This window comes from Pleurodeles waltl, chromosome 3_1 (genome assembly GCF_031143425.1).
Source record: "Pleurodeles waltl isolate 20211129_DDA chromosome 3_1, aPleWal1.hap1.20221129, whole genome shotgun sequence".
In the NCBI taxonomy this organism is placed as follows: domain Eukaryota; kingdom Metazoa; phylum Chordata; class Amphibia; order Caudata; family Salamandridae; genus Pleurodeles; species Pleurodeles waltl.
In genome coordinates this window covers 647,023,168-647,048,991 of record NC_090440.1, presented here as the reverse complement: position 1 = coordinate 647,048,991, position 25,824 = coordinate 647,023,168, and the positions used below count along the sequence as shown (strand labels likewise).

Below are 25,824 nucleotides of genomic sequence, written 5' to 3'. Positions count from 1 at the left end.
TCTTGGAAGACAAAGTACCACTCACCATATTTTCATCCGTCAATCCACCACCTTTTCTGGGGCGGTACCAATGCCATCAAAAGCCTGGTGGAAACAGAGCACAAAAGTCAAAGGACTCACCATTGGAGACACAGGGAAGAACCACACCGCATGGAACCCGAACTGCAAGATTTCCCAATGATCTTCTACGTTATGCTCCACCTGGAACACCAACACTGGCGAAGATGACGACGGTGAGTACAGCCGCCTAGCACACAAGGGACGGTGGGAGGAAAAAGAGAGTGACACACACACGCACAACACACACTTGACACTCACACACACACCCCATACACACAACCATATGCATTACAAAAACAATTTGATCACAAAAATCTGCAGAATAATGCAAAGGCAACAGGAATTTATGAAAATTATTGTAATCAGTCCAACAATAAATTCAACAATCCGATTTACGCATTAAACAGATCTGTACAAGTGTATAAAAAAGGGAAACTGCTCAGTCCATAGTTCACAGGGCCCACATGACCACAGGGCAAAGTACAAGGCCCCACTCGAATCCTGCCCCAATACGGAGAGAACACTGCAGGGGCATTAGTTGGCAAATAGGCAGGCACCTCAGGGGGAGGGGAGGCACCTCAGCCGGATGCAGAAACAAGCCCACTGGTTCTGGAGGGGGCAACATGCCCTGTGCTCTGTCCTGGGGAATGCAAGGCCACAATCTCTTGAGTGAGTGACTTGCCCACTGGTTCTGGAGGGGGCAACATGCCCTGTGCTTGGTCCTGGGGAGTGCAAGGCCACAGTCTCTCCAGTGGGTGACTTGCCCACAGGATCTGGAGGGGGCAGGCCACACAGCAACCCTTGGAGGCTGGACTATATGGCGCCCACCTGCAGTGACGGCTGCACTGTGGTGGTGGCTGTGGGAGGCTCCTGCTCAGCCCCTGCGCCCTCCGATGGCTGCCCTGTGGTGGTGGTTGTGGGAAGCTCCTGCTCAGCCCCTGCACCCTCCGATGGTTGCACTGTGGTGGTGGATGTGGGATGCTCCATACAGCCCCTGCACCCTCAGATGGCTGCACTGTGGTGATGGATGTGGAAGGCTCCTTCTCAGCCCCTGCAAACTCCGATGGCTGCACTGTGGTGGCGGTGGTGGGAGGCTCCTGCTCAGCCCCTGCACTCTCTGATGGCTGCACAACCAAGGCTGGCGGTGGGGGCTCTGTGACAGCTGCTGGTGCAGACTCCGTCCCCTTCTCTGTAGCTGGTGCAGGCTCCTTCCCCTTTTTTGCAGGTGGTGCAGACTCCTTCCCTTTTTTTGAGCTGATGCAGGCTCCTTCTCCTTTTTTGCAGCTGGTGCACGCTCCTCCTTCCCCTTTTTTTGCAGGTGATGCAGGCTCCTTCCCCTTCTTTTTAGCTTGTGGAGGCTCCTTACCCTTCTTTCTGGCGGGTGCAGGCTTCTCCCCCTTCTTTGTGGCTGGTGCATGCTCCTTCCCCTTCTTTGTGGCTGGTGCAGGCTCCTTCTCCTTCAGTATTGCTGGCCTGGAATCCTTTCCACCACAAGTAGGTGCTGCTACCACTGGGCCCGTGGACTGTTTGGCGGAGGTGCTTGGCTGGGTCTTTGCTACCCTGCCCATAAATGCAGGACGTGGGGGTGGAGGGGTAGGGAAGAGATCAATCTGGGAAAGGAAAAGCTTTTTAGGGGCATTGGGGCGGGAAGAAGGAGAAGTAGTGGGAATGGAGGATGAGGGAGTAGTTGTTAGAGGTGTTTGTCTGCTGGGATGGGTGCAGGTGCATGGGTTGTATGCTGTTGTGAGGTGGATGGCTGTTGGGTGTTTGAGTGCTTGCGTTTGTAAACTTTAGGAGAGGAGGACAAACATGGTGGGAGAGGACACAGGAGACGTGTGCATGGATGTTGTGAAGGTGTCTGCCAGAGAGGTGTGTGCTGTGCTTGGTGGGGTGATGATGCTGGTAGTGGATATTGATGTAGTGCATGCAGGTGTGAGTGTGGACATAACTGGGTGGGAGGTGGAGGAGGAGGAGGGGAGACAGTGAAAATAGTGGATGTTGTTGTGTCTGCAAATGAATGTTGTTTGTGTGATTGCCTGTGGGATGTAATGTGGTGCTTGTGTTTGCCTGTGAAACTCTTGGGTGTTGTCTTGTTTGCATGCTCGTCTGCCTGAGTGCTTGGGATGGGTTGGGGTTGAGGAGATTGGGACTGGGAAGTGGGAGTTGGAGGGGGGATGGTTGAAACAGGGAGAGTGGCTGCCATCAAAGAGGAGGCCAGAGCCTGAATTGATCTCTGTTGGGCCGCCAATCCACTGTGAATGCCCTCCAGGAATGCATTAGATTGCTGCCTTGGGGCTGCCAGCCCCTGGATGGCATTGACCATGGTTTTTTGCCTTACATAGCTGTATCTCAGGAGGTCAATAGCCTCCGCACTCAGGGCAGCAGGGCTCACTAGGGCAGGGCCTGAGGTGCCTGGGGGGAAGGAGATGCCAACCCTCCTAGGTGAGTGGGCGCGGGCAATTCGTTGAGGGGCTACTGGGAGGGCAGTCCTGGTATGGGGGTGGTGGCTGTACCTGCAGCTGGGGTGGTCACAGAGGTGTCCGCCACCAACAGGGAGCTCCCAATCGACGAGGTATCAGAGTATGTGTTGTCCCCTCTAGTATCCACTGTGGTGCTCCCCTTGCTCTCCGTCTCTATGGTGCCCTCAGCGTCGGTGGACTCTGCCTCCAGGGTCCTGTGGGATGCAGCTCCCTATGTTGCTGGTGCCTCTGCTCCTCTGCCAGATGATGCTAATGCACATAAGTACAGGATGACAAGACAAGAAAGGGGGAGAGAGACAAAGGATAAAAAAACGGGGGAGAGAGACAAAGGATACACTGGGTTAATGACTGCAACAACACCACAGTTAGCGTATACAGCACCCTCACACAAAGTTAATAGGCCTACGCGCTATGCATTGCACTACCTGTAAAATGGCTACTCAGCAAGTGAATGAGGAGGGGTACACCCCCCCCAACTGCAGCACACCTGGGACCCACGCAGCCCTGACCAGTAGTGAATACTAACAAGCTAGGGAAGCAGTATTTCATAATGAAACCCTTAACCACCAGAGGACCTACGCTGCTATGTCTGGCCTGACCTAGGGGCACCCACTGACACACAACCACCACCCGGATACAACCCCTCCAGCCGTCAGCTTAAATGATGGCCACTGCACTCACCCCCTTGTGGCTGCTGTGATGTCTTCAAGCGCCCATCCAGCTCAGGGTAGGCCACTGCCAGTATGTCGGCCATCAGGGGACACAGGGTCCAACGGGCCCCCCCTTTCTCGTTGGGAGGCCATCTCCAGCTGGGCTTCTGCGGTCTTCTGTGCCCAGTGTCTCAGGTCCTCCCACCGTTTCCGACAGTGGGTGCTCTGCCTTCCATAGACCCCCAGGATCCGCACCTCCTTGGTGATGGCATGCCATATTACTTTCATTTGATGGGCGCTGACCTGCAGAGGCAACACAGACAGGAGAACACCATTAGACAAACAGTCCAGCCAGTAACACAAATGGCCCACCATACCCGTTTCCATCACCATTAGCACACACATAGCCCAGCACACAACGTGTGCACCGCAAAGAGGACATACATCCACCCCCCCCTTACATGAGGCCTTCACACACACAACTCCATGCATTCATGCCACATGCATCGTGCCTACAGTGTACAAACCTGTTGGTCTGGAGGCCCATACAGCAGTCCGTACTGGGGTAGGACCCCATCCACCAGTTGCTCCAACTCCTCAGAAGTGAAGGCTGGGGCTCTTTCCCCAGTCACACGGGTCATGGTAGGTTGCAGACACAGGTCACAGCAGCGCATTCAGTGTAGGTTCTCTCCTATGGAAGGTCAGGAAACAAGTGATGAATCTGATAGAAAATGCCAGTCACGTCCGCGGCAGTACATACTGTCACCGCTGGCGTAGATCACCATTGGCCACTGTACCACATAAGGCCCAATTATAACCAATAAGGAATTGCACGGTGGTTCATGAACGCCTACCACCACTGCGCACAACATCAGCAGCATTACCTCACTTCCACCTGTCCTTCCACACAGGACAGTCGGACGCCATTTCGGGGGGGGGGGTGGTACAGGCCTATGGATTAATGGTGCATTACAGGATAAATAGGCACATACTTCACAAATTACATTGTCCCATAACATGTTTGCAGATTGCAGAATGCTGTTGTGGCTCCATTGTTGAGTTTGTGACAGCCTCCTCACTCTTTTGTCCCTTAGGTACCTACCGCTGCAGATGAATAGGAGATGGAGACATAAACCTGTGTACAGACCCCTGGTAGACTTGGCTACACTGGAGGACAGGCACTTAATACTCACCTATAAACTGGACAGGGCAACAATCACAGAGCTGTGTGCCTAATTGGACCCTGACCTGATATCTGCTATCCATCACCCCGCTGGGATCCCCCCTCTTGTGCAATTGCTATCAGTTCTCTATTTCCTGGCAACTGGTTCTTTCCAAGTGACAGTGGGCTTGGTAGCAGGAATGTCACAGCCAATGTTCTCAAATGTGCTGACAAGAGTGTTGTCTGCCCTGATAAAACACATGTGCAGCTACATTGCATTCCACCAGGTTGAGGATTTGGCCACTGTGAAGGCCTGATTCTATGCAATGGGACATATCCCCAATATAATTGGTGCGATTGACGGAACACATATTGCGTTTGCAACCCCGTGCCAGAATGAACAAGTGTTCAGGAATCGTAAGAGTTTCCACTCCATAAATGTGCAGATGGTGTGCTTGGCTGTCCGGTACATCTTTCAAGTCAACACTAAGTATCATGGGTCGGTGCATGATGCATTTGTCCTGAGGAATACCAGCATCCCAAATGTGATGTCGAAAGTACAGAGGCAGAGGGTGTGGCTAATAGGTGAGCCCTGGTTCCCATCCAGTATATGCTGGTGGGTGCCTATGGTGTTAGCCATATAGGATAGTGTGTGGCTAAATGTTGTCCCTCAATATTTGCAGATGACTCTGGTTACCCAAACTTATCATGGCTGCTGACCCCTGTGAGGAATGCCAGGACAAGGGCAGAAGAACGTTATAATGAGGCACATGGGCGAACCAGAAGGATCATTGAAAGGACTTTTGGCCTCCTGAAGGCCAGGTTCCGGTGCCTCCATCTGACAGGTGGATCCCTGTGCTACTCACCCTAGAAGGTCTGCCAGATAGTAATGGCATGCTGCATGTTGCACAAGCTGACCCTCAGACGCCTTGTACCTTTTATGCAGGAGGAGGAGCCTGGAGATGCCACTGTTGCACCAGTGGACCTTGTGGACAGTGAGGATGAGGAGGCAGAGGATGAGGATGTGGACAACAAAACATCTGTATACCATCAGTACTTCTAATGACACAGAGGTGAGAAAGTGCAACTTTACATTTATAAGACTTTGGTTGTATTCTGTGTGGCATTTACATTCTGGAATTTCCCACTTATTTGCCCACTTACTGTTATCTCTGGATATTCATTTTGCAGATGTTGGTGATTTGACAAATACTCCTGGTGTGATCACAATAGCAAGCTACAGGTCATTAATTCTATGCTCATTCTATGTACAGTTCATTTGCATTGGTTGTAGCTGTTTCAATCAATACATATTTGAAATACATGACATACTGAAAGTCGATTTTTATCCAAGGGTGTTTATTGAAGTGCTAATATATAGAGGGAAAAGTGCAATGGGATGGGGTGATGATGGAGGAAAGTCCAGGATTTTGTTCCAGTCTGTTCGTAGCACAGGTGCATTGTCCATGGGGACATAGAAAGGGGAGCAATGGAAGTTCAAGGTGGACAAGGTGACTGAGTGGGACACAAGGGGGACAATCAGGAGAGTCTAATTTCCTGGCGGTGGTCTTGGCAAATGTCTCTGGCTTCTGTCTGGTTCCCAGGGAACGTTTGTGGGGTGGTTCACCTTCTGCAGGGGGAGGGGTGCCAGTGGCCTGTTGGTCCTGTGGCAGGGCCTCCTGGCCACTAGCGGCAGCGGAAGTGTGGGGTTGGCCAGATGACTGGCTAGTGGCAGGGGCCTGCTGGTGTGACAATGCCTCCCTCATAATGTAGGCCATGTCTGCCAGCACCCCTGCTATGGAGATCAGGGTGTGGTTGATGGCCGGCAAATCCTCCCTGATCCCCTGATACTGTCCCTCCTGCCGCCGCCTGTTATCCTGCACGTTGTCTAGGATTGGGCCCATCGTGTCCTGGGAATGTTGGTAGGCTCCCAAGATCTTGGAGAGTGCCTCCTGCAGAGTCAGTTCCCTGCTCCTGTCCTCCCCCTGGTGCACAGCAGTCCTCCCAGTGTCCCTGTCGGCGTGTCCATCTGTCCCCTAAGCTGTGTGCCCACTGCCACTGACCCCAGTTCCCTGATTGTCTTGTGTGCGAAGTGTGGCCTGGGGTCCCTGTACAGGGGGTCACACTGCTGATTCATGTGTCCTGGAGACAGAGGTTTGGGGACACTGGATGAGTGCTGTGATGTTCGTTCCTGATAGTGGAGGCTCTGTGGTGGTCTGTGAGTAGGCTTGGGTGACTGGCTGTCCAGTGGTCCCTGATGGGCCAGGTAGATCATCCAGATCCTGAAGACCAGAGTTACTGTCATCACTGTGGGCCTCTTCTGTTGGGGGACTGGATAGTGATGGCACCTCCTCTCCAGTGACATTGGCTGGGGTACCTGTGGGGATGTAAATGATGTATTATGCTTCATGTGTCTGACATATTGTACATCCCTGGCTTCCCCTCTATGGTTGGTGTTGCCCTGCCAGCTTTTACTTGTGTATGTTGGTGTATGGTGGGATTGTTAGTTTCCCTATGCTGTGCATGCTTTAGTGATGAGTGTTCATGCAGGGCTGTGAGGGGTATCCATGCATTAGTACAGCATGCAGGGCTTGGCATTGGGATTAGTGTGATGTGATGGTGGAGTGTGTGGGATGGAGTGGAGTAGTGGGAGTGAGGGTGAGGGTGTGTGATGACATGCAGGTATGGGGGGTGATAATAGTTGAAAGTTGACTTACCAGAGTCCAGTCCTCCTCCAACTCCGGCCAGGCCCTCAGGATGCAGTATTGCTAGTACCTGCTCCTCCCATGCTGTGAGTTGTGGGGGAGAAGGTGGGGGTCTACCACCAGGCATCTATATAGCAAGCTGGTGTCTTGCTGCAATGGAACTTACCTTGCCCCGTAGGTCGTTCTACCTCTTCCTGATGTTGTCCCTTGTTCTGGGATGCTGTCCCATGGCGTTGACCCTGTCCATGATTCTCAGCAATAGCTCCATCTTCCTTGCTATTGATATTTGCTGTAACTGTGCTCCAAATAGCTGTGGCTCTACCCTGACAATTTCCTCCACCATGTCCCTTAACTCCTCCTCTGTGAAATGGGGGTGCCTTTGTGGTGCCATGGGTGTTATGTGATGTGTGTTGGTGAGGGTGTGTTAGGTAATATGTTGGGGTGTGTGATGTGGAGTGCGTGAGGGGTGTATGGGTGTGAGTGGTGTGTGTGTCTAGTTGTCGCAATGGTCTTGGTCTCAGTCTTGTGCCAATGATTTGTATTTGTAAGGGGTTGTTGGTACTGTGGGTGTATGGTTTATAGTAGTGTGTGGGTGTGGTGTGTGTATGGGTGTCAGATGTGTGTTGTTTGAATTGGCCAATTTAATGGTGTTTTGTCTGTGGGTGTCCATTGTGAGCGCGGCAGTATGTACCGCCAATGGTTTACCAATGTTGAATGTCCGCCGTGGTGATTCTTGGGTCATAATGTGATGGCCGTTGTCCTGTTGGCATAACGGTGTAGGTTTTGGGAACGCCACTTTATCACTGACTTTTGGTCTGGCGGATTTGTGTATGTGGCTGTATTCTGTCGGACTGGTGTGTGTGTCATAATATGGTAAACGGATATCTGCCACCGTGGTGGTAAGTTGGCGGGCGTCAGCATGCTAGTAAGCGGAAATTACAGCCATTGTCATAATGAAGGCCTATGTGTCTTCTTCTTGCAGTGGTGACACCTGAAGAGGTGTGTAACACCTGGGGAAGTATATTTTTGTTCATCTACAGTAACACAGAAGAGGCCTTTTCCCTGAATTGCAGCGCTGACTGGCGCAAATGAACCAGGACTTGACCCTGCTGCAGGCTTTTGCTGGATGAATCTTCACCATAACATGTTGTTCCTATGGTCCAGGAATCCTTAGCTGTGTCAACCTGGACTTCTCCCAACAATGCTAAAAAACTAATACTTACAAAATGTTTAGACTTGCAGAGAACCTGGACCAACCACCCAAAACAATCTGCCCAAGCTGTGCTGAAGAAACATGCTTCTCCCATTTGCAGCTTCTCCACAGAAGAAAATCATATTCAGTGGGTCATCAACAAGAAGGTATCCAGCCTTTTGACACTCATTGTCAGATAAAGCCTGCAACCTTGTCCCAATGGAGAATTGTGAGTTTTGAGAAAGAGATTAAGGGCCTGATTTAGATCTCGGCGGATGGAATACTCTGTCACAAACGTGACAAAATCAACAGCTTCAGTGGTACCTCATCCAATTGCTATCTGGCTCCATGAGGACTTCCTCAAATACAGGGTGGAGGATTTGGACTTCCATTTGAGACTATGTCTGACAGTAAAATCTTCGAAGTGCTTTTTGGCACTATTTTTCATTAAAAGTGCTATAATTCATATCTCCGGTTTCCTTTACTGCATATTTGTAGTTTTTTATTCTTTTTGCCAAAATTAAATTAGATTTATACTGAGTTGTGTTTTTGACTTTTTACCTGCTTTGGTACTTCTAAATGTTTTACAAATTTTCTTTAAGTTAAGCTGTTCTGCTCTATGCAGCATCTACCAGGTACTGTTTGTGATGTTATTACTTATGATTGACTTCCATCCACTCCAATTAATGAGCCACTTTCTTACAGGAGAAAATTCTCCTTATAGCTCGTGATGGAGGATGCAGATTAGAATTGAAGGAATCAGTGAAGAACACATTCCTTCAAAATATAAAAAAGAGCCAAGCATATGTCCAGGTATACAATCCAGAAGAAAATCCTAAAAGCTAAGAAGCAAAAATCTGAAATACAAATACCAGCAAAGGGTGATGAACAGAATGAAAAATAAAATAGGGGGAAGAATGCACTGCAACATTCACAGTGATTGTCTCCTCATAAATCTTGGATTAGGCACCTTTGTTAACAATCTATGTACAATCTTCTATTGTGAAATTGGCTGGAAAATGGATTATTATTTGAAGGGGGCGATTGCCTACCGCAAGAAGTAAAAACAACTCTTGCCATGGTAAGCCCATAAGTCACTTAATGAACCAGAGGTCAATCCCTTGGTAGCTATAGGACGGAACAGACAGGCTCAATTTAGGACAATGTGCAAGTATGTATGCAGCACCAAAACAGGAATGAAGTAAAAAAAAGGCAAACAATAAGGGAAATATTTATCAATGTATTGCTTCAACCTTGCACCACGCAAGGTGGGGAGGGTGCATCAACACTGAAATAAGATTTATCAATTTGCGCAAGGCTACCTTGAGTGTCCTTGAGTGGCTTGATAAATCTAGAGTAATGTAGCACAATGCAAATCGCTGTGTTGCATTAGTGTGTCCCAGGGAGACACTCCATGGGTGGGTGTATACACTCCAGATGGGTCCAACGCTCTCTTTCTAAATGCCTATGGATTATTTTGTAAAAGGATATGGGTTACCAAGGAGTTGTGGACCCCTTATATTGGCCACAGTGAGGATATTCAAAAATAAAATATTGGTAAACCCGTATTTCAACTGATAGTCCACATCTTCACATCAAGATTCATGTTTGAATTAGCATATCCAGCCAGGTCAGTAAATCCAATAAAGGTTTATTACGTAGTACATCCATGAAAAGCACAACACCAATATAACGTGCAGAGATGAAAAAAGAAGTGCTGACACATGTTTTGCCCCTAAAGGTGCGTAAACCTGGGGCTTTCTCAAGGCTATTCAAAAATTCTTAAGGTAGATTCTTATGAAACTCCATTATCATATTTAGGTAATCAAGGAACACATATATCGATGTGTACTAAAAATCACGGGATAAATCCCTAAGCTGGAGCATAGTCACTTCTGACTTAGAGATTTATCCTGTGATTTTTGGTGCACACTCCATGGGTGGAGTGTGGCTTTTCCCGTGCATCCACCCATACATTTTGGGGTGTTACTAGATTTACCATTACTGGTAACCCTGGGAATGCATCAAAATGCTACATCTCCCCAGGAGAGGTGCAACTAGGATAAATTACTTTATTTCTCCTTGTCTCTTCCTCTTTCTATGTGTGATGCATTCTGCAGCACACATAGAAAGATGAAAATGCCTCTGAGGATTGTTTTTGTGCAAGAAGATATTCCTTCCTGCACAAAAACAATCCTGCCTGCAATCCCACATTGCAAGGGTGCATGTGTTGGAGCTAGGGAGACAAAAGGGCACCAGTGCAAGGAAAGGACAGATATGCATCGTATACTGTAAAATATTTCCTTTCCCTTTCATGGAGCATAGCTAAGCAAAGTGGCTTCCTGTGCTGTGGTGTGGGAAAGCTTGATAAACATGCCCCTAAAAATTGCCAAACCGAATTACAAATACAGAGAATTTTTTTATAAATAGTACTGAAAAGGGCCATGCATCAATTATAGTCTTTAGTCACTGTAAATAGGGACCTATATGGAATTTGAGGCTGACCATAATGGCCTTGGGTGAGATACACCAACCAGGTTCATATTGGTCAAAGATTTTACCTTCTGACTTAGAGCCTGATTTAGATCTTAATGGACAAGTTACTCTGCCACAACAGGGATGGATTTCCCATCCTCTGATATATAAATCCCATTATATTATTTGGATTTATATTTCAGTGGACTGGTTATCCGTAACCGTTGTAATAGAGTAAATTTGTTCGCCAAGATCTCAATTAGCCCCTAGTCTTTTAAGTCCAAATCAACTACAGGAGTACACTTCTGAAGCCCCCCAGGACCTCAGGGGATGCACTTAAAGACTTATAGGGAGTTAGGCAGAGACCAACAACAGAGTACAGACCAGGTTCAGTTGTTACTGGTAAGCTCAATACATTTGAGAAAGGGCCTCTTGCAGCCTTTTGTCTCCTTGTAGAGGCACAGGAGGTCACCCAACAGACCCTTGCAATCCACGTCTTTGGCGTGGTTACAATGGGGACAGCAGGTCCAGTCATTCAGGGTTCCTCTTAGGTCTCAGACAGAAGGCTCAGTCCTCTTCCGATCTTCCTCAGGTTCAGTAGTGTTCTGAGGAGGGAAATTTGAGGGAAAAGTGTTTTATTTGCCAAAGTTTGAGGTTTGCAAAGGATTCTGGGTAACATAAACTGGTAAGAGCCCCACAAGTCACCCCATCCTGGTGTCTAGTTTTCAAAAGTGCACAAGTTTGGTAGGTTTCCCTAGGTGCCGGCTGAGGTAGAGGCCAAAAGACCACATATAGGCACATAAAAAAAAAACACGTCAGATTTCAATGCAAAAATTTGATGTGTCCATGTTGCATTTCCTGTCGTGGGCATTAGGCCTACCCACACAAGTGAGGTACCATTTTTATCAGGAGACTTGGGGAACACAGAATAGCACAACAAGTCTTATTGCTCCCTGTCTTGCTCTACATTTTTTCCTTCCAAATGTAAGACAATGTGTAAAACTCACGTCTATTTGAGAAATGCCCTGTAATTCACATGCTAGTATGGAGACCTCAGAGATGTGCAAATAACCACTGCTTCTCAACACCTTATCTTGTGCCCATTTTTGAAATACAAAGGTTTCCTTGACACCTATACTCCAGTCTTTATTTTCACCAAATGAATTGCTGTATATCGGGTATACAATGAAAACCCATATAAAGGTGCAGCTCATTTATTGGCTCTGGGTACCTAGGGTTCTTGATGAACCTACAAGCCCTATATATCCCCACAACCATAAGAGTCCAGCAGATGTAACGGTATTGTTTTTGAAAATTTGACATTGCAGGAAAAAGTTACAGAGTAAAACGTGAGAAAAATTGCTTTTTTTAGCTCAGTTTCAATATATTTTTTTTAGCTGTTACTTTCTGCATGAAAACCTTGAAGGATTTACATAAATGACCCCAAATTCAGAACTTTGTCTACTTTTCAGAAATGTTTAGCTGTCTGGAATCCAGTATTGGTTTCACACCTATTTCTGTTACTAACTGGAAGGAGGCTGACAGCACAAACAATAGTAGAAATTTGGTACGTCTTAGTAAAATGCCCAAATTGTGTTAAAAAATGTGGTTTTCTGGTTTAGGCTTGCCTGTTCCTGAAAGCTGGGGAGATGGTGATTTTAGCACCACAAACCGTTTGTTGATGCAGTTTTCAGGGGAAGAAAACACATGCTTTATTCTGCAGCCCTTTTTACAGAAAACATTTTCGCTGTATTTTGGCTAATTACTTGGTCTCCTCCAGGGAAACCTACAGACTCTGGGTACCTTTGGAATCCCTAGGATGTTGGAAAAAAAGGACACACATTTGGTGTGGATAGTTTATGTGGACAAAAAGTTATGAAGGCCTAAGTGTGAACTACCATATATAGCCAAAAAGGGCTCAGCGCTGGCGGGAGAGGTGTGGGGGACGGGAAGACCCAGCAGCTAAGGGGCTAAAAACGGCAGATGTGTTGCAGTGATGATGTAATATTTCAGGAACCATAAGACCTATATACTTCATTTTGGTGACAAAACATTGTTTTTGATGGTCAAGTAGTCTTAAAAATAACTCCTCAGAGTAACCCTTCTGCTATTTTCCAGAACGGGGGCTATAATAGAGGAAAGATAGACATATATAGAAATGAAACAAACAATAATGCTTTTTAATCCTTTTATGTATATGCCAAACAACGTTTATGATCTGAATATGAAAAAAAATAATGTTTATCTCTCCTCTTTTAGACACATTTTCATAGTACACTTTGTTTCGGGAATCGCTTGTGGTACGTTTTCAGAATGTTGAACATTTAAGAAGAGCATATCGACAGGGATATCTTTTTGTAGCACAGGTTTTGCAAATGACTGTATGTGTAAGTTCTGTGGGTGGAGGATTTAGAAATTTTGTAGGTTTTAGCACCCCATCAATATCAACTAAACAAAATCCACACAGATCTTTCTCTACTTATGCATGATCCAAAACATTTACACATCTTCTGATCAAATAGAATGCTCTTTTATTGCGTCCACGCACAGAATATGATGTTGGTGAAAGGTCACTTAGCGAGACTGATCTCTCAAACTCACTGTACCGAAGATCGTCAAATGTTTGAGAGTCAGAACTCGTTTTTCACACATGCACAAGGTATTTATTTCTGCCTTTAAAGTCACATTCTTCTTCTGTCTCGGCAAATCCTTTTAGAAACTTCACAGGTTCAGTAGTTAAAGCTCCAAGCTTTCTTTCAGTTATGCTCATTGTTCTCTTGTAGACATTTGCATGATTCTTTACATTCTTTGACAAATAGTTCAAGATAACTGTCAAAGACAATGTGCAGTTCTTTCAAGTTGCACACTGACTTTGATATCTGTATAACAGTCTGAACGATCTCTCCGAAGTTTTGCATGGCTGAAATCTTGACTGTTGAAAATGGGATTTCTGGTTGGCTAGGGTATGCACCTAAGCCAGGCAGAACCCACCCACTCTAGTCAGGGCGTCAGAGTTGCATATCCAAGATAACCCCTGCTCATCCCCTTGGTACCTTGGCACGAGGACTCAGGCCTATTCCAGAGGCAATGTGTAAAGCGTTTGCACAACACACACAACATATATGTGCTATCCTCACCACAAAGGAAACACAACACCATGTTATATAAAAATAAACTGTACTGCACACAACATTATTTGACCAAACACAACATGTCAGTTATACCCTGCTACCGAAGCAAAACATTAATCAGAACATTACACAGTACTATTAGTTTGCAGAAATCAGCAGTAGTCACACATGGGTTACTCATTATTCTGCAACATGAGCAGTAGTTAGGAAAAACATTATTATCGTAATGCACGTCACAAGATCCTCATAAATGCCCATATCAGGAACATTAGGGAATAAATGGCACGTCATTGAAACATCATATATTATGCTCATATCAGAAACATCAAAAGAATGTATGGCAACTTATACATAAAAAAACAGGTTAGGACAATATTCCCAGAATGTTCAAAACAAACATCTGGCAATTCCAAATACCTGTTCATGTCATGATGCGGGCACCTCGAGGGCTACGAGGGGAACAGGGGCCCAGGGACTCATTGCCACCAAACGTGGGCCGCTTTGGTGATAGGGGGGTGGAACGTACCCCCTCTGTTTTTATACAGGGGGCCCCTCCCAGGGCCCGTACCCAAACCGGGCACCTGCAATCTCTGTGGCCCCCTTGGGACACGACCAACCCTCCCAGGGGGGAGGCACAGCCAGACGACAAGAGGGGCCATCGGTGTGGGGTGCCTCCAATGAGGCTTCCTCCCCATCCACAACTTCCTACAACAGTTGGGGCCAAACTAGAGGAGGGGTCGAGCGGTCTGGGGGGCCACCGATGAGGCTTACTTCCCGCCCACGACCTCCTACAACTAATGGGAGCCCGGTGGGGCAGGGAGCCTCCGATGAGGCCTCCTCCCCGTCTGTCCTTACCACGACTTCCCTGGCACCCGACCTGGTGAACGAGCCTAATGCAGCCCACCAAGGCCACAGCTGTGAAGCCAGCAGGAATTCGGTCTGGTTAGTGTCCCGGGGGTGATCAACGTAGAGCCGGATTTTGCTTTATCATGCCCAGGGGCACCAGATCCAGCGCACTTCCAATGCGTTTGATGAAGAGGGATGCCCTGGTCGCAGTGGTGATTCTCCCCAGCAGCTCATGAAGCACTTCTCAAATCTCTAGAATAAATCCATCCAGGCCAATACGTAGAGCACGACTCAGGCTCTTCAGCCATTCACAGGAGAGGTGCTCTTTAGGCACCGGGGGGGCTAAAATGCAACGCTACTTGGGGGCATTTCCCAAATGGATTTCAAAAAGGTTGCAGAGGGCACGGGCCACAGCAGCCAGCCTCTGGGGACATCAGATGGAGCACAGGGTGGAAAGGCCCAGCACAGACCAGCACAAAGGGGATGCAGACAGTGGCAGTTCTTCCAAGTGACCCAGCAGGTCATAGGTCAGCACAGCAGCAGCAGTCCAAGGTGGTTCCTGGTGAGTACCTCCAGCAGCATTCTGTGTCCAGGGACAAGCATGATAAAGTCCAGAGTGTCTCTCTCGAGCGTTCCAAATTGCGGTGAAAAATCCCCTGTACTTATACTCAGTTTTGCAAAGGTTTAATGAAGAAGGGAAGAGGAGGTTCAAACCAGTTACAACTGTTTCTGGGAGAGCCCCCTCTCTCCTCCAGCACAGGCTCCAAACATCATTTGGGGGTAAACAAGCCCTTTGTGTGAGGCCAGGGCACAACCTTTACAGATGCAAGTGTGCCCGCCTCCCCTTCTCTCAGCACAGGAAGACCATTCAATATGCAGATGCACCTCTGTGACACTTCCACCCTCCCTGTGTACAGGCTGTCTGAAAAGTATGAACAAAGCCCAAATGTCACTCTGCCCAGACGTGGATTGGGGTAAAGCTGCAAAACACCAGAGTCATAAGCACAGAGAAATGCTCACTTTCCAGAACTGGCATTTCTGTAATGATAATAAAAAATCCACCTACACCAGTAAGCGGCATTTCTCATCACCATTACAATCATACCAAACATGCCTACGCTACCCCTCATAAATCAGACAATACCCCCTAGACATAAGGCAGGGCATTTCCAATGCAATCCTATGAGAAGACAACACTCATAGCAGTGTAAAACCAAATAGGCTGTTTGTCACTATCAGGATAGGCCACGCAACCAGGCACATATCCTGCCTTCTACATACATAGCACCCTGCTGATAGGACTAGCTAGTGCCTATCTTAGGGGTGACTTGCATGCAGTAAAAAGGGAGTTCTGGGCCTGGCAAGTAGATTTAGATACCAGGTCCCTGTGGCAGTAACTGCACATGTAGGCCCTGCGCTAGCAGGCCTGAGACAGGTTTGAAAGACTACTTCAGTGAGTGGCTCAAGGAACGCTGCAGGCCCACTAGTAACAATGAATTTACAGGCCCTGGGTATATGGATACCACTGTACAAGGGACTTACAGGTAAATCAAATATGCCATTAGGTGTAAACCAATCATACCAACTTTAGAAGGGAGAGCACCTGCACTTAAGCGCTGATAAGGAGTGGTAAAGTGCTCAGAGTCCTAGAGCCAACAACAAGAGGTTAGAAAAAATAAGAGGAAGGAGGCAAAAAGTCTAGGAATGAACCCGCAAAAAGGGCCAGGTCCAATATTGACCATTCGCAATTGTGACAGATAGCCCACAACGACACCGGTTTTCAATATGGACTTCTTTTCCCATTGTAATTCTTCAGGTGAAACTTTTTTTTCAGGCTCTTGTAGGAGTTTGTGCTTAACTGGTTTGGTTGCAGCATCTCCATCAAATAATGTGTTTGTTGAAGAAGATCATGCAACAGAATGTCCTTGATAAATTCACCCCTTTCTTTTGCTACATCCATCTGTCTATGTGCTTGCAAAACTTGTATTTTTGTAACCTGTTTTGTAGCGTCTGGTTGGATGAAACTCCTACAATGGCATATAAGCGTTAGTAGTTATGTCAAACAGCTTCTTTTCTTTCAATACAAATCTCTTCTGCTTCAGTTCTGCGTATAGTTTTGAATCATGTTCCAGGACATCTAGTAGACGTGTCTTTACATCATTATCCACACATTGTTTGGTAACAAAGTTGTGTAGTCGTACAAGCTCAGTCATTTCAAAGCGGTTTCTTTGCTGCTGCATGAAATGAAGAAGGCTGTCAACATGTTTAATGAAATGTTCCCCTCTCTTTCCCACAAGTTCATGGTGAGGAACAGTTTCATGATGCTCCATTCATTTGTCATCTCTCTGAAAACACTGCAAATAGAAAGGACTTCATGGCAAACTAGCTGCTATTGAACAACATATTTACTTTTACACGTCTGACCAACAATTCCCTTGGAGGTTCTCTGTGATCTCTAGATCGTATCTTCCCTCCTTGTCTTTCACCACAAAATGTCTTTGAATACATTTTCTGTAGAGGTATGGTTTTTACAGCTCTAGCTTCTTCGCTCTTTTCAAATACCAGGACCCAAATGTCAGGTAGTTTATGCAGTCAAGTTCATGACACATAGTAATCAGTGACTCCACAGTGCCCATGTGCAGCTCCCAATCACCTTTCCAGTCAGCATGTAATAAGTTTTCACTAGAGCTGTCATGTGTAATACATTTCCCCAGTACTTGCAAAGCTCTGTTTTTTCTTCACATTCTTTGCATTGTCTTTTAAAGGAAGTGCACCATGTGTCTTATTCACTTCTGAGATACGATATGCGAAACCTAAGTTGTTATTGTTGTTCCAGAAAATGCTCCAACGCAATGTTTCTATAGCCTCAGATATGATGCACATACCTTGTAATGAATTAACATAATGAGTTCCGCTCAATACGGACTGGATAGTTATGCTTCCAAAGATTTCAGCCTCAATAAGTGCATCATCTATGCTACATCCACTGAGATAACTTCCTGCACAATGCAGGACAACTTTTTCCATGTGGCAAATGCCCATAATTGGATAAAGATCATCAAATTCTACTGGATTGCTCATAAAAATGTCAGCTACAATGCAGAAAACACTTTCATTGCAGTAAATTGGCAGGATAGGCTGGTCTTCAAGCTGAGCACGCACATTTTGGAAATTATTTACAGCTGTGTATACAGTTGCGTAGTTTGCGAATGGAGGTCATATTACTGCTAAAAACCAAACCTTCTTCAGTGGGATGGGATTCTGGGAGATCAGAGCATGAATTCTAGCCTGCCGCTGTGTGCAGGTTTGTTTGTTCTGGGCCTACGTGCTCTGCGTTGATGTTACTTTCTTTACAGTCTGGCCACTCCACAGTCGAGTTAATTGCTGAGCGACAGTTCACTTGTGCCTTAGGTTTTCCTGGCTACAGCCCGCGAATAGCACAGTACAGTATTGAGGACCTTCTTCACTGAGCCTTACGGTAGGGTATGAATTTCTGGTCGGTTGTACTGGTCCACACTGGACTTGGTGTAATTTAAGGAGGCCTGTCTTGTCTTCTTAGTCCTAATTTATTCCTTGTTTATTTTTAGGCCTTCCATCAAGGTTGCCCTGTGTGGTCCTGCTTTACTGCCCTGACCTCCCTTATTATAACTACAGAGATTGCTTTTCTTGAAGAATTGGACTCCATAGTATAGTGCATGTTGCTTTTTTGTCACTACCTGGGTTGGGTATTTGAAGGAGTGAATTATAGAAGTTTCTATTCATGCATGTGTACATTCAACTGATTCCAGTGCCATTTTGGTGCCTTGACCTACCTTATTATAATTACTGAGGTTATGTTGTTTAAGAAGTTGGACTCCATAGTATAGTGCATGTTGTTTTTTATTGTCACTATGTGGTTTGGGTATTTGAAGGAGTGATTTATAGCATTTTCCATTCATGCATGTGCACCTATGCGTGTCCATATAACTGACTCAATGGATATTTTATGCAGTTTACACTAGTGTGTGATACTTCTTCAGTTGGGTCTATTTTATTTTGCTTTATCACACTGGGTGTTATCGCTTACCATATACTTCTCAGCATGATGTGACTCACACACTTGGGCTTAGGTGATAACTTTCATTAAGACTTGAATTAATACATAATTTTATCTTTTTCTCTCTATCTTGTTTTCTCTTCTTTCTTCATTGTTGTCCTATCTACCATCTGTTTTTCCCCGTTGTCTTCTCTTCCCCCGTTTCGCCCCAACCCCTTTTTCTATTTGTTGATGCTTATAGGCACTTGGTCATGTAATTAGAACCCCCTTCTCTTGAATGGTGATCCCAGCATTGTAACAGGGATCGTTCAGTGTTCTATCCATGCTCTGGGTTATGGATTGAAAACCCCTTCTCCTTGATCATAGTATTGGACTAAAGGATTGCTATGTGGTCCTATGAAGTGTTAAACTCTTTTCTCCTCGGGCACATTGGTTTGTCCTGATGATGATCCTTGTAGTGGACTAAAGAATCAAAAGGTCATTGACTGTAGTACTTTGACTCAGCTTTTGATTATTTGTATTCAGCAGCAGTGGGCATGAGTACTGTTGGAATGTGACCTCTATTCTTAAATTTTTTGTGTGTCACATTTCTAATGCCTGAGGAATGTCTTTTTTGTATATTGTAGGTTCTTTCCCTGTTTGTGTGTGCTTCCCCCCTATACAATTTAGTTTGTAAATAAATGTGCTGATTTTTACATTTCCTATTTTGGGAATTATAAATATTTCCCTTTAGTCTCTATTTTTCATTTTTCCATTTAGGGACCTGTGTTTCTTTAAAGCATTCTTGTTCCAGAAAGCATTCCAATGCAATGTTTCTATACTCTCAGATATGATGCGCATACCTTGTAACAAACTAACATAATGAGTTCCGCTCAATACTGGCTGGATAGTTCTGCTTCCAAATTTGTCAGCCTCAATAAGTGCATTGTTTATTCCATATCCACTGAGATTACTTCCCGCACACCTTAACACAACTTTCTTCATGTGGAAAACGTCCATCATTGGATAAAGACCATCAAATTCTACTGGATTGCTCATAAAAATGTCAGTTACACTACGGAAAACACCTTCATTACTGAAAATTGGCAGGATAGGCTGGTTTTCAGAGCATGAATTCTAGCCCACAGAGGAACTGTTTTTTCTCCATCCTTCAGTCTGCACTAAATAAGTGATATAATCAATTCAATTACATCAGCTTTGTGGACTGCGGCATGAGGTAGAAGAAGATCCATGTCCTCAGCCACTTTGAAACTTTTTGGTAGAATGGGACGTAGTGATGGCATATAGTCTTTGCACACATTGACCAGGCAATTGGGTTATAAGTTTGCAGCTTCGTTTGTTTATGCCTACAGCTGTCACAACATTTTTTCCAACAGCTACTTCAATGGTACAGTCTTGAAAAAGCAGCATGGCAGTATCATGTGTGCTGGATGTTCCAGACAAAGAAAAGCTCTCTTCAAAGCCAAAATTAGCATGAGCAGTGAATTCTGTCGTTGTACATTCTTTTTCAGAAAAATCTTAATTCCTTTTTTATGGATCAGTACAGAGTCATCAATGTTAACCATTACTTTGCTGATCTCACTGAGTGTGAACCCGTAGCCAGCACTCAAGAGTGGCTTTAAAACTTAACTTTGCTTTTTCAAAGAGTGCAAAACTTAACTGAGGGCTGGCAGTTACGTTGCTGCTGGGAACTCATTGTACATTCATCTTGTATGCAGTTCGGGTGGGCAGACGAATCCGCCGCAAATACATTCACCTCACTGTTTAGATCAGCTACTCGGCTGAAAACCTCATCTTGGAAGAAACTAGCTGCAGATAAAAACATGTTTCTCCTTTGAGATTCACATGCTCTGTACTTTGTTTTATTGTCAGTCCCTTTGGCCCTTGTTCTGGCTAAACCACAGATAACACATTGAAGATCCTCTGGTTTCTGATCAGTTGGAGGTGGACGAGGGGTAGTCATCGATGGGCGTTGCTTTTTGTTGTCATCACTTTCTCAGAAGCCTTGGATGCTTATTTTGATTCACTGGTTTCTGCAATTTTTTGGCAATTTTTGTCCAGGCTTTTGTCCATTGTACACGACTTGTAGCACTTGTTGTTATAATCATAAAATATTTCATCCTCTTCCTCCATCAGTTTCAACCTTTTGTGAAATTCGTCTTGCTGTATTTCCGCAGCATCTCAAACTTTCTTCTGTCCAGCCACAGTTGATGTTAGCTTTTTTTTAAATTATTTTAGCATATGACTAATTTCTCTTTGTTGAAGGAGTCCTCAGATTTTGTAGTTAGCAGCACTCTGTCATGAGGTAAAGATCATCTACTACCACCTGCTTCACTCATGTTTACTAATTTAAATCAACAAAAAACCTGAATAAAAACAATATTAAAATAAAGTACCAATATGATGGCTAAAATACATTGTTATAGGGCCTCCAGTTTGGAGAATGGCGCAAGAGTTGTTCTGAGGAGTTATTTTCTGTCTCTTTAAGACTACTTGAACAAAAAAAAACTACGTTTTGACACCAAAATGAACTATATAGGTCTAATGGTTCCTGGAATATTACATCATCACTGCAATACATCCATCATGTTTAAAAATGCCATCCAGAAGAATACTGGCCAGGAGAACTACCCAGCCTCATGGATGTTCATCACTAACTCTGAAAAAACTGGAAAGGTCATCAGCAGTGGCATGGTCAGTCCCAGAATGATGTTCCACCATGAAGTCAATACCCTCTAGGGAGAACAACTATCTTAGTAGTTTCTGTTTGTCACCCTGTATCTGCTTTAGCCACCTTAGGAGTCTCAGAACTGTTTGAATCTGGAGGTAAGTCCCAAATAGGTATGGTCTCAGTTTCATCAGTGCCCAGACCACAGCAAATGTTTTTCTTTCGATGGCACTCCACCTGTGTTCCATGGGTTGTTGCTGCCTGTTACTAAATGCTACACATTTGTCTAGGTCTTCCTCATTCAGCTGTGAGAGAACAGCCCCATTTCCATGCTTGAAACATCTGTCCGCACATTTAATTCTTTGTTGGGGTTAGGTGGGCCTTGAGGGCTGGTGATCGGCACATGGCCCCTTTCAGGGTGTGAAATGTCTTTTGACACACCTGAGTCTGGATCACATTGCTTGGTTGCTTCCTGGATGTCACCTCGGTCAGGTTTCCTCAGGAGAGGAGAATGTTGACCTCTCATTGCCCCCCTCAATTAGGGCAATATGCTAAAACCCTGATGTCAAGTCAAATGTACTGAGGACCTTGGAAGCCTGTAGCCCGTCAATGAGCTCATCGGCTCTGGATATGGGATGAAGATCGTTCTTGGTGACTGTGTTGAGGCCCCTGTAATCCACACAGAATCTCTGTTCTGGGGTGGATGCAAGAGGGTGCAGCCTTTGGTACCAAAACCGCTAGGTTGACCCAAAGACTAAAGGAATACTCAATCACCCCTAGTTTCAACATCTTGAAGACTCCATCCTTGATGCTGGCTCTTACATTGCCAGACATCCTGTAAGTAGCATTTTTAATATGCATGCTGTCCTTTCTATCAAAGAGATGGGTACCCCAATTGGTGAGCCTCCAGTGAGTGAAAATAGTGAGAAAAACTGCCCCAAAAGGTGGCAACAGTTAATTTGTTGATCTGCTAACAGACTGGGGGAGGTGACTACTCACTCAACTAATCTATCTTGACCTTGAATAGGAGAAGGTCAGGGAGGGGTTCACTCTCCTCCTCACCATCATCCTTCGGCATGAACATATTTAGGATCACTCTAAGTGAGTTTCAATCTATGTCTCGGGGACTCTGCTAGTCCCATGATCATGTCTTTCAGGATAATGGTGGACCTTTTAACAAGCCAATTGGCTGGGGGACATATGGTGTGGAGAACTTGTAGGTAACCCTACACTCATCTCACCTAGCCTAGCCTTCATGTAGGCTGACAAAGTTGGTGCCTCTGTCATATACTACCTACTTTAGACACCCTACAAGGGTGAATATTCCCATCAGAGCTATGGTCACCAACAGTGTAGTCACTGAACTTGGAGGTGTGACCCAAGGGTACTGGTTGGAATGGTCAACTATCAGCAAGATAAATCTATTGCCTGGGGCTATGTTTGGGTCCAGAGGCCCAACAGTGTTTACAATCACCCTCTTAAAAAAATGTTCTCAATATGTGGAAATTTTGGATTGGAACCTTGGGCTTCACACAGGACCTCCAGTATCCACTTGATTTAGTCCTCATATGGGCCAGTAAAAGTGAGTGACCAGGTTATCAAACATTTTGGCCTGCCCCAGAAGTCCTGTCAAGAAAATAACATGAGCCAACTCCAAAAGGAAAGCCCTATAGTACTGTGGGACCACCAACACCTTTGTTGTCCCAAGCTCAAGGACCCCAGGCTCACTACACAGCAGCCCATTAACACTGTAAATATAGTGATCACTAGAGATATCATACTTTTCTGGCCTTAATCGTTTGCCAAATAACCTCATGAGTAGGGCACTCTCCCTGCACCTTGCAGAAATCTCTGCCTAGTATGGTCCAACTGCCATCTGGCCAGCTCAGGCAGTTCTTCCAGGGCAGCCACACCTTCCCCTGTAGGTACCAAAATTGGATTCAAGGATGCATTTTGCCTAAGGAAATAGCACATATGTAAGGGTGACAAGAGATAACTATGTAGTTTCTAACGGTACAGGGACAGCTCACAGCAGGAAGAGGGAGCAATCCCTCTACATTTAGAAACTGCACCCCTCGGTGCCCTTACATACTTTCTGAAGAGGGAACAGTGCATCTATGTTTAAAAACACTGCAGATTAAAGTTTAGTCTGTAGTGCTTTTTCAAACATAGAGAGACACCTCCCTCTTCCCGCCCTGTTTTGAAATCACTGCAGTGCATAGCCCTTGGCACCCTTACATACTCTACAGTAGTACCTGCAAAGTTACAATAACTGCAGAGTATGTAAGGGTGCTGAGGGCTATGCACTGCAGTGAAGTGTTTTCTAAACCGGGTGGGAAGAGGGAGCAATGTCTCTACCTAAAGAAACACTACAGATAAACCTTTATCTGCAGTGGTTTTTAAACAAAGAGAGACTCCTCTCTCTTCCCACCCTGTTCAAATACCAAACCATTGCAGATTAGTTCCACTGGGCCGAGCAGCAGAATTTATCAGTAATTTCTGCATTACAAGAGTACCGTTTTGCATTTATTTTTGTAGAAAATAAACCTGTAATTTTACGATGTCAGGACCTTTACCACTCTCATAAATGAAAATAAAATACATCGTCTTGGAATTTTGTCACAGGGCAAACATGAATTTTGTCAGCAGGATTATAACGTACCACACAGGTAAATGTTCCTCATCTGTGGAGTGACATCAAAGGCCCAGCACAAATAATCCTCATACTCCAACTAATGCTGACATTCCAGGTGTCTTTCTTACACGGTCTACATTTGATAACACATTTATCAGCAAAAACATGTTGCTGTTTATTTTTCAACTGCTCGTGTTCTCCTTCTCTCCTTGTCATTGGTTACTAAGATCAATTGATCAATCGTTAACAAAATTAAATGTTAACAAATTATCTTCAATGTTTTGAGTATTTGTTCATGTGGCTAATATCTGACTTTTGTTTTTTATTTCTTACATGAAGATGCAACAACAGCAAACTGTAAGTATATGCATGCTGTCATTTTTCCATATAACATGACACTATACATGTCCCTATGCTGCCATCAAAGTGTTCTGATGACATGTGATATTTGATATCACCAGCAATGGATGATATCATTTAGAATTTCATTTCTAACATGATGTGTGATGTCATGAACAGTGTACTGGGTCGAGCTTTGGTTGCATTGGTAGCCATAATTAGTGACTTCCAGTGTTTGCCTGAAGACTGTTATCATTCCTATACTTTCACTATGTTTTTTGCTGTGAAGTGTTGTAGAGACAAATATTAGTTTTTTGAACTAAAGTAGCCATGCCATACATTTAATAACCTTTTAATTAATTTATATTTTGATTCTATACTGAATTTAGCTTTAATGTCAATGTAACATATTGCCCACAGACTTCTTCCATCTTCTCTAGAGGTTAGACGTAGGGCTTCACTGTAAAGTCATTGATTATGAAATTTGACATGCAATGGCTAATGTTGTATGTGAGATCATAAGCAACTTATTACTAGTTTGCCTAACCATTACTAGTGCATGTCAATGGTTTTAGATTTTGTTTGTAACCATTATTTCATTTTAACTTTTCTTCAGTGAATTCCTAAGGATTTCTTAAACATACGTTAAGCATCTATATACCCAGTGCTAACCACAGCTTATTTTTTTTCAGTAAATTTCTTAGCTCCTCTTTGCACGAATTTCCAAATTTCGGCCATCCTCACTGTCATGCATAGTACGGGCTGGCCCTAGTCACACACTGTGCCACTGGAGCATCATTTTTTAATGCTCCAGTGGTGCAATGTGCCAGCCCATATTTACAAGGCCATGCAGTGCCACCTTGTGTGGCTTTTCATAGCCTTGTAAATATGGACCCCTTTCACGCATAACGATGTGTGAAAGGGCGTTCCACGGCTGTTGCTTGCGGTGTTCCCATGCAACACCCACGGAACTGGGAGGAATTGGATGCATTTTCAGATTTACAAGTCTGGGAAAGCTTCAGATTCCTACACCACCTCAGGGGTGGCGTAAGAATGACACAAAGGGGAGAAATATATTTCTTTCTCCCTGTTTTTTCCTCTTTCTCTGTGTGCTGCATTCTGCAACACACAAAGAGGAAAATACCTCTTGTGATTGTTTTTGTGCAGGAAAGTGTCCCTTATGCACAAAAACAATCATCCCCGCAATGCAGGCATCCTTGCACTCTGGTGCAAGGGTGCCTGCGCTGGTGTTGGGCAGCAATTAGTGTGCAGGGGAAGAGGACAGGAATGTGCTGTATCTAGTAGATATGGTGAAACAAGGAGCGCCGCCCCGCTTCATGGGCCTCATAAATGAGGCCTGTTGTTTTTTCGGAACTGGTATGGGATCCTCTTGCCTGAACCAGAGGTGCAAGGGAATGCTACTCCTGCTCCTTGTTTAATCTTCT

The 25,824-nt window shown here is 45.1% G+C and overlaps 1 protein-coding gene across 1 annotated transcript in view; it reads left to right on the top strand.

Moving 5' to 3' along the window:
• LOC138284410 (intestinal mucin-like protein) overlaps positions 1–25,824 on the top strand; it is a 329,644-nt gene that overhangs the window by 48,597 nt on the left and 255,223 nt on the right. Inside the window, exon 5 of the mRNA XM_069223147.1 lies at positions 24,380–24,397. Within this exon, the coding sequence (XP_069079248.1) occupies positions 24,380–24,397 (18 nt within the window). The remainder of the gene's footprint in view (positions 1–24,379; positions 24,398–25,824) is intronic.